At 37.6% G+C, this 9,304-nt stretch overlaps 2 protein-coding genes across 3 annotated transcripts; one reads left to right on the forward strand and one right to left on the reverse strand.

Annotated features, from left to right (window-relative positions):
• Positions 1–285: 285 nt before the first annotated feature.
• On the reverse strand, positions 286–4,779 carry LOC115809700 (aldo-keto reductase family 1 member B1-like). 2 transcript variants are annotated; one of them, XM_030771467.1, is made up of 10 exons: positions 4,714–4,779; positions 2,461–2,628; positions 1,967–2,083; positions 1,797–1,874; positions 1,568–1,690; positions 1,357–1,463; positions 1,051–1,132; positions 620–703; positions 447–529; positions 286–328 (listed from the first exon to the last, which is right to left on the reverse strand). In XM_030771467.1, the coding sequence occupies exons 1-10, from the start codon at positions 4,777–4,779 to the stop codon at positions 286–288; spliced, it is 951 nt and encodes a 316-aa protein (XP_030627327.1). The 2 variants fall into 2 exon arrangements, with proteins under 2 accessions (XP_030627327.1, XP_030627336.1); XM_030771476.1 differs by lacking the exon at positions 2,461–2,628.
• A 1,190-nt stretch (positions 4,780–5,969) lies between these two features.
• On the forward strand, positions 5,970–7,498 carry stmp1 (short transmembrane mitochondrial protein 1). The gene is made up of 3 exons (XM_030781810.1): positions 5,970–6,095; positions 6,407–6,460; positions 6,778–7,498. Exons 1-3 carry the CDS (start codon positions 6,081–6,083, stop codon positions 6,847–6,849), a joined length of 141 nt encoding a protein of 46 aa, XP_030637670.1. The 5' UTR covers positions 5,970–6,080; the 3' UTR covers positions 6,850–7,498.
• Positions 7,499–9,304: the final 1,806 nt, after the last annotated feature.

Genomic DNA, 9,304 nt, shown 5'->3' on the forward strand with positions numbered 1-9,304 from the left:
AATTGGCAGGATGGTGCAGGATATTGTATAGAATATTAAAAATGAAAAATTCTGTGAAAAGATTGTATATATGATTTGTACATATGAGTTATCAGGAAATGGTCTCATCCCCCAAGGCACTTTTAGTAGTTTGATACTTTGACAGAGGTAAACAATACTTTTAACATAGTTAACATGTCAACATGTCAATGCCTTATATAAAATGTTAGTAGTTGAGAATTAATGGAACACTGCTGCTGGTCCTCCTATTGCTCCTTCTTCTGCTGCAGTTGTGTGTCCAGAAACTCAATACTCTGCATTTAGAGGGAAGTCTTTGTGTTTGGTCGCCCTGAAGGAGAGGATGGGAAAAGTCAGAGTTTGTCATCTATCACAATGCCTGCAGCTGCTCAGTAAATCAAACCAATACAAGTACACACACACACACACACACACACACACTGACTCACCACTCCATGGCAAAACCTCTCCAGTTCCTGTTGAAGCCCATAATAGTGTTCATATCCTCTTTACTCAGTTCAAAATCAAACACCTAGAAAAATAAACATTTTTCTTCTCAATGTCAATTTTGCCTGTGTCTTGTGAGTATATTACTACTTTGCTATGGCAATGAAGAGATTACCTGAAAGTTTTCCTTGATTCGGTTGGGGTTAGCGGATTTGGGGACAACCACTACATTCCTCTGGATAAGGAAGCGTATAAGGACCTGAAACAGTACATGAGCTGATTAGCACATCATGTGACAGAGCACTGGAGGGGGAAGCCTTTGGACCTCTATTGCATTTTATCTAAGGTGAATGGCAACATGACCCAGCAGTGACACCACTATAAATACTATACCTAACCAAATAAATTCTCAGACTTCTTCTTTTTGTGTCATTCGGCTGAAAGATTTCCAAATTCGCCTTGTGGGTTTTTTTTTTTTTTTTACAGTATTGAAACAAGTTAAAATCTCTGTGTGTTTAACTGTCATACTTCTCCATTATGTGTTAAGATAGGTTGCTTGTCATTGTTCATCTGCTGATATCAATATCAACGGGTTTCTTGTCTTACCTGAGCAGTGGTCTTTTTATGTTTTTCAGCAATGGCTTTTATGTTTGGGTCCTCCAGCAGAGTTGGTTCACCAGGTTTTGCCCTGAGACAAAGAGTCTTGTTTTTAGTTTAGAATTTCTCCTTCATAATGGGCTGTTCTCGTTGTTTTTGTTTTGATTCATCTGGGTTATGAGTTTGCGTACCATGGTCTGTCTGGATTATGAGTTTGCCTACCATGGTCTGTCTGGATTATGAGTTTGCCTACCATGGTCTGTCTGGATTATGAGTTTGCGTACCACGGTCTGTCTGGATTATGAGTTTGCCTACCATGGTCTGTCTGGGGAGCCCAGAGGACTGTATGCTGTCACTGAGATGTCATGAGAGTGACAGAAGTTAATCAGCTTCTCCTGAGTCAGGTAGGGATGGCACTCAATCTAGAGAAAACCATAAAAATATCAGTTGTTAGTGGTCGAACAGTATGACAGCGTTTCGTTGCATTTTAAAGGGACAAGAGAATCCCCTCATTCAGGCAAACTACCTGGTTGTTGACAGGTTTATATTTGAGACCTGGCTTGTTCAGAATGGCTTCAATCTGCTGGTGGTTAAAGTTGGAGATGCCAATGGCTTTGACCAGTCCTTCATCCACAAGCTCCTCCATTGCCTTTAGAAATGAACATCAAAGTGTCTTTGCAGATAAAAACAAAATCACGTTTTTTTAATCTTTGCTAACACATTAGAATCAATGTTGCTACAGTATTTTTTTTTACCTCCCAGGTGTCCAGAAAGTTACTGTCATCAGGAATGACTTGTTTATTTTCATCCATGGGGAACAAATCGTCTCCAGGCTGCAGTTTCAAATGAACCAATCAGTTCACATTAATTTGGTACTATAGGTACATTACTGCACATTTATAGTTCTTTTGCTTCATGTTAATACCTGAAAACCCATAGGGTAATGCATTAGATAGAGGTCCAGATAGTCCAGTTTCATGACACTCAGGGTCTTCTTGCAGGCTCCTTTAACCAAAGACTTCTGGTGGAATGTGCACCACAGCTGACAAAAAAAAAGAATGCTGTTAACATTTAATGCAACACAAAAATATAACAAGTTCAGTGAAACCATAAGTGAAGTAAATGATTATCTTGAGACCAAGTGTTAAAATGTCCCTTAAGTAAAGGACTATGAGGATATGGAAGTCATAATGGTTTCCCCAATACTTTGTCACAGAGGGCATAGAGCAAATGTTACATGAAACAGCTACAACATCACATGTGTGGAAATGGGAGTTACACAGAAATAATCAATTTCACGGAGTGGCTACACATGCCCTCGAGACAACAGTGCATGTGACTAGGTCTTATGTAGGTTTGCATGTTGATTTATTCCCTGGCAAAAAAAAAATGGCAATGAGGACAAACACAACTGTCTACCTTGCTGACGACAAAGACATCTTCTCTCTTCACCACACCCTGCTCTATCATGGCACGCACACCCTCTCCAACCTCATCCTCGTTCTGGTAGATATGGGCAGCATCAATGTGGCGATAGCCTGACTGGATGGCTGTTTTCACAGCCTCTGCAACCTGACCCTTTGGTGCCTAAACAGAGAGAGAGAGCGCGAGAGAAAATTACAGAAATTTGTACAACCTTATCCTGTGTTTTCTATCACTCTCAAAAATTCAAAAATTCTTTGTCCTATTAGGTGTAAACATGTAACCAGTATGCTGTTTACATTCTCATAAAAAAAAAAAAAAATTAAATGACATTAACCAGCATGAATACAGCTTTGACTTTTACTAAACAGTATGATTAGGAAAAGCTTTGTATAATTTGTTTGTGGCTTTCCTGATTGTTTTTCTTCTTATAATAAATACAGTATTTGTCACAGTGTGACAGGTCTTGTTCTCCACTGAGGGAAAATGGGGCACCCCGGTAGCCCTAAGAAGAACTACTTGTTAATCATTTAGTTATCATTTATACTCATTGGGCCTCATTCACCAATATCTTCCCAAGTTTCTTAAAATTGTTCTTGAGAAAGTCTGCGTCAGATTGATGACGTCTTCGTAAACCGCAGAATTGTTTGTTCATATAATGATGAATCCCATTGCCTTCGTATATTGCAATCGCGTGCCAGTTGTTGCTAATTAGCATAGGCAAACGCCTCGCCAATCCCTATAAAAGGGTATGAGACTACAGGGCGGTGGGCACACACAGAAATCTGAGGAGGACGCCCGTTTCGGCCATATTAAAATGCTTAATTCCGTCTTTATCTCGAGGAATTCAAACTTTATGTCTCACAATTCCGATTTTATTTCTCGGAATTCCACAATTCCGTCTTTATTTTTTTCCTAATTCCTACTTTTCCCCTCGAAATTCCGACTTTTTTAAATTGCAATACTGGCTTTAGGCCTGTTTCCCGTAGTTCTGAGTTCTCTTCTAACAAACAACAAGTAGCCTGAGCCATCACTTCTGCTCACGCTTTAATGGTTCAATGCAACGCACGTACAGTTACTTTGATATTTATCTATATGTACAAGTAAAACTGACTGTTTCTCACACACCTACTTTACAACCTGTCTGGTTCCAGATCGGATAACTGACAAGTAGTGTATGTAAAACTACTGCTCACTTATCACAGTCTCCATCAACAGTTGTATTCTCATGTTGCTCTTTTTGTTCATTGTACAAAAGTATCAATAAATATGCACTTCACTGTGGAGTGTTACATGAAGTGTTAGTGTAGTGTTTATTTATTTTAAAAGACCATAATGCCTTGTAAAATAATGAAAACAACTATTTAAATATATTATAAATATTATAAAATATTGATGTAATTTAAATCCTATAATATTATACAACAGTAGAATTGAAGAAAACGCAATAAATAGTTATTTTGCACAAACATGTCAGAACTCAAATGTGCGTAAGTGTGCTTCTGGGTGTGCGTAGATTCTGTTCTTACCTCAGAACAAATCCCAAAGAAGAAAACATTGATGAATGTCAGAAAACTGCGTAAGTGGGTTTTAAGAACAAATTTCTTCTCAAGAACGGTTGGTGAATGAGGCCCACTTTTTTTTTAACATAGTGCATAATTTGTGTAAAATTCTCTAACCCTAACCCTTAAAAGCAAGCAACCATCAGGTAACATCAGAGGACTGTCATACTGTGATACTGACATATTCTCCTTGAAATCACAAAGGAGGTCAGAAGAATAAAAAATCACTTATGCAAGCATGCCTGTATGACTAGGCGTAAAGTGTTAATTTCTCTACAAGAAAGTATCAAGGTAAGTTTAGATATCAGGTGTATACTGATTTCACACGATCAGACCAACCTGTCAAATGTCTGCAAATGCCCTTGACCACCACTGATACAGATGCTATTTCTATTTCTATTAACTGCGTATTCAGTGACTGATACGACATGTCATTTAAGGCAGTACAGCAAACGTAGAAAATAGCGTCCAGCTACAGTAACTTTACAGCTGTGTGGTACTCAATGGACACGAATAGGACACAATCAGCTCTGGGTGATTCTCTTTTTATTACTGATCAACGTCATATTCATACTGTGTGCAACAGCATCGTGAATACAGGTTAGAAGTTTCAGTGTCGCATCAAAAATGAAATCAAACTACATAACGATTTGTAATCAATCAAGCTTTTAAAAAAAGGAAAAATTACCCTCCATGTTCCCAATCCAACTATCGGAATGCGAGCTCCTGTACTGAGTTTTATAGAAGTACCCATGACTAAGGGTTTTTTTTTTTATTCTGCAGCGCTGTAAACTGGAGTTCTCCGAATAACTGTCGCGACAGATGGATAAGCATCTGCTTCTCGTCCAGCCGTCTGGTTATATTGTCAGTGCGGCATCGGCTTTTGATTGGTTATGTCTTTACCACGCCCCTTTCTCTGAGCAGTGAGATTGTAAAAGATATTTTAAAAAGATGTGATGTTTTCCATAAATCGGGACCAACTCAGCTCTAACAATGCAGAGTGCTTTGAAAGCATTTAACTTGATTGTTAGAATGTTATTATTGTTAACTGTTAACTAAATACGTTAACTGTTTTATGTTGATACCCATTCTTGAAGTGCTCTTACATTTTATCTAGAAACAGTCCGTGAAGACTGGTAGAAGTGTAATAACAAGTGTAGACAAGTGTAATATAACTACCAGTATTTCGTGCGGTTTGTAATAAATAATTATTAGAACAAATTGTTTTACTGACAGCTTGCTATTATTATTTTAAGTTAACCTTAGAGACTACGTTAATTATGAAATATCTTCAACTTCGCAAGTTACTTTTGCCAGAAGCTTGTAATATAGCTGGCTACATTTCTCTGAGGAATACTTTTTATCCAGCTTTGCTATTTTTTTTTTTTTTAGAGTAACTGGTAACTTGGCTTGCTGCAGTCATAAGTAGCTCGCTCAACTCTATATAATATGTTCAGAACTGACATGGTTATGCACAAACAAAATACAGTTTATGCGATTAAAATCTGTTTCAGAATACATATACTGTATAACCTGCAGTCCAAAACAGTCCACGTTAGTACTTTTTAATCCAAATCCTGACAGGAGCGCCACAATTCTTGCTACAGAAGCATATCACACGTGGCAAGCCAAATACAATCATCATCATCATCATCATCATCACTGCTGTCTGGGCTGCGGATTTGTAGTTTTATGTTAACCCATCTTGGAAATATGGAGATGATGTGACGAATGTGTCTGAACTGGGTACAACATTGTCACAGCAGCTGCACAGGGCTATTCCACAAGCATTATTTCATTAATTGCTGTGTTAAGGTGAAGTGGGTTCAGTACTATTTCTATTACGTTGCAGTCATTCTGTAATTGCAACTCCAGGCCAGTTGGTGGCGATGGGAACTATTAATGTTCGCAAACGTTACGTATGTGAATGGGCTGCCTTTTTAAAAGACCTGAATGGAAGTTGATTTCTAGCACACAACACTGTAATTTTTTATTGTCCTCTTTGGAAGTTTGATTTGCAGGGAATACGGTCACAAAAACCGAAAAGGCACAATTATGATGCAATTTCTGGTGAGTATTTGCATCATTCTATTTAAAAATACTTAGCTTTAGCCAGGTTTTGTGTATCCCATGGCAGTGTTCCGGGGTTATTCGAGCTATATGGCTAATGTTACGCTTTCCTTTTATCAGCGAGCTTTATACATTTTACATGTCTCATATTTCAAAGCAAGTCTTCACATTTAATTAATTAAGCGCTTCATCCCTTTCTGAGTGGAAACAGGAGTCACGATGAGATTAAGCTCCACTGAGTCAAAGTGTGTGTAGCATGTTCACGACAGCCATCATTCATAGAAGAACATTCTCAATGTCTTGTTTTGCAGTTGGGCTTCACTTTGGGCAATGTGGTCGGGATGTACCTCGCTCAAAATTATGAGGTTCGACAAGTCTTTTCTTCATATTAATTTATGTCAGTTGATCATTTACGTTACAGGTGTTCTGCTAACGTAGCTGCAGTTGTGAAGGAAATTAGCTTAGCTTCCCTGTAAAACTCTGCTGCTCTTCTTAGACTACACATGTACTGATGTTTGGCCTGGCCTGTTATGCCCTGTTGCGGCCCTGCCCTTTGGAAGTTTGTTTTTCAGTTATTCGTTTTCATTGTACTGTCTGACTTCTGCACACCTAGTATTTCTCGCTATTTCTTAACTATCTCTTAATTTCTTAACACGTCCTTTACTTCGGTTTTCTCTGTAAGGTTCCCAACATTTCAAAGAAAATTGAAGCTTTTAAAAAGGACGTTGAGGCAAAGAAAAAGCCCCCTGAGTGATGACTGCAAGTGGCGCATGGCAAGAGGACTTGAGTACATCATTCTCCAATCAAGAAAAGCACTTTCCCAGCTTTAAAACGCCATTTCAAGTCTGCCTCAGAGTATCAGACTTCCCATACACCATAACCAGTGTATGAAACAGTGCCTAAACAATACACGTTCCTTTTGATCTGATATTTAATATTTTTAAGACTTGGATTTTTTTTTTCATTTTGTTGAGCAAGTTATATTTATTAAAATTTGACCATTAAAGACAACCATGTAATTTCAACAACATGTAATCCCTAAAATCTCTACAACATGGAAATGGTCTGTTGAAAGAATACCAAAAAGTTGAAATATGATTAAGCTCTTCTCTGCAGTTGTGGCACAGTTATTCTATTAAAGGAATCTGATAGATTTGTTTCCTTCTTTTCCTAATTTACTATAGATTAAAATATATCTTATGAAAATGCAAAGTGTTGTTACTGCACATTTGTGTTGGGATTGCAAATATTCAAGACTGTTCAATTCTGTTTTCAAAACTCTCTAATGCCTCATTTTGCCAACAGAGAGGAAAAAACGGACATTTACCTAAATGACTGCTGTGAGAATTCATAGTGAGACGGGAGTGATTATTATGCTGGAATAAATGTACTACTCACAGTTTTGAATTTGAAGCCTCTGTGTCTTCACTGATGGGTCGTGCACTCACCTTGTGTCTGAATTTTAACAGCCTGAAAATCCAGCCACACTAGAGAAAATCGTATGTTTTGATCTAATGAGATCCACATTGGTATTTTGTTCACTGGGAACATAAAAGCATATTGAGTTCTATGAATCTAATGTCAACATGTTCTTTTTATAAGCTCTTTCACTTTTTAAAAGCTTTTTGCCTTGCACTAATCATTATTCAGTAATTACTAATAATAACTTAATAAATGTTAAGTGCATTATTTGTTTTTGAACTTTGATTCCAAGACCATATATGTTGTAAAAAAGTAGGTTCACATGGGAGTGTAATCAAGACTGATATTAAATAGTCTAATATCTCTGTTATTTTGCCATATTGGTTAATTCAAAAACAGCAGGAGAACCCTAAATCTTTAAGTATAGGTTGGATCCAATGCTCCATCATGCAGTCACTTTAGCACTCTCATCATAGCTCCCGATCTCCTCATACTGCAGCACTTTGTAGAACTAAAGGGATGTACCCTGCTCTGCACACTGCACATGTCATAGCAGGGCAGGGATGGGTGCAGAATCATAGTTACAGGTGGAGTATATTGAGCTATAATATGTATATAAGTGACTGTGTTGGAAAAAAGTTTTGGTGTTTCGAATGGTCTGTGACATAGCTCTCTACTGATATCTGCTGGTCCAAAAAAATTCTCCTCTGTGACTCCAAGGTGAGAAACTTTATGTAGCCACGCTAATCTCAGTGTAAATACAGGCACACAGTAATTATCATATGACCTTTGATTTTATAACTGAAAAATCATGGCCCAACCTGTATGGCATGTATGTTTGTTTTATAGACATAGTCTAACCTTGTCCTTCTGTTCACTCACAGCAGTATAAATAGAGGCTGGAAAAACAATGCAATGAAAAAATGATACTCAAATTAATTAACAAATTATTAATTATTAAACAGTCATGTCCTATGCAAGTTTTGTTTATTTTTCATTTGATATAGGACAAGATAAACTACATTGCTAGCACAGGCACCACTTGACACTGCATTATATCTCATTTACAGAACAACTACTTCTGTTGTACTAAACAGTAAGTTGTAACACTGAAAAAGTCCTCAGCCTCTTTCTCAGATACTAGGCTGGACAGTTCTTTGAATGTTCTTTCCATAATAGACCTTGAATCTGGGGCATGTTTGGAGTATGAAGAGTTCATTTTTGTTACCCAATGACTTAGATAGTTCCAACAGCGTTGTTTTCAATGAAAATGCAAAAATCCCATTTAAAAAACCTAATGTGTGAGAATTACCCTGAAAAATAAAAGATACATTGTAACCTATACGTAGTCTATACTATCTATATCACAGTTACCTCCTATTTGAAACATATTTGATTTTTTTATGATACTCAAACTGATTGAGTCTGACAGGTGAGGCAGGGCTACAGGGCAATGTATTGAGACATTTCGGCTTTTCAAGGTCAGCAGTGCCAAGCATCACCTTCTCTAGAACATGGTTTGTATCAGTATGATGCCTTGATGAGGGAACAAGTGAGAACTTTGAAGGGAGTGTGGCATGGCAGTTTAAGAATGATCTGTTTCTTGTTTAGGCCCTGCACACATCTATATAACGTGTTGGAGCAGATGGCATTAATGGATTGGTTCCATGGAACAGGCTGTAGCTTCATGTTTAGCGTTGAGTTCTTACACATTGAGGACCATCAACTATAGCGGTACATTAAAACCCACAGGCTTATTTTATGGTTATATTCCCACTTCCCAGAAT

This window comes from Chanos chanos, chromosome 1 (genome assembly GCF_902362185.1).
Source record: "Chanos chanos chromosome 1, fChaCha1.1, whole genome shotgun sequence".
Taxonomy (NCBI): Eukaryota; Metazoa; Chordata; class Actinopteri; order Gonorynchiformes; family Chanidae; genus Chanos; species Chanos chanos.

What these genes read in the sequence shown, in the direction of transcription:
- LOC115809700 (XM_030771467.1), bottom strand. Translation starts at nt 4,779, where the DNA reads ATGGGTACTTCTATAAAACTCAGTACAGGAGCTCGCATTCCGATAGTT. An exon ending in TTGGATTGGGAACATGGAGG is followed by an intron (nt 2,629 to 4,713) that starts GTAATTTTTCCT and finishes CTCTCTGTTTAG; the next exon opens with GCACCAAAGGGTCAGGTTGC. An exon ending in AGAGGTTTTGCCATGGAGTG is followed by an intron (nt 329 to 446) that starts GTGAGTCAGTGT and finishes CCTCTCCTTCAG; the next exon opens with GGCGACCAAACACAAAGACT.
- stmp1 (XM_030781810.1), top strand. An exon ending in ACCTCGCTCAAAATTATGAG is followed by an intron (nt 6,461 to 6,777) that starts GTTCGACAAGTC and finishes TTTCTCTGTAAG; the next exon opens with GTTCCCAACATTTCAAAGAA.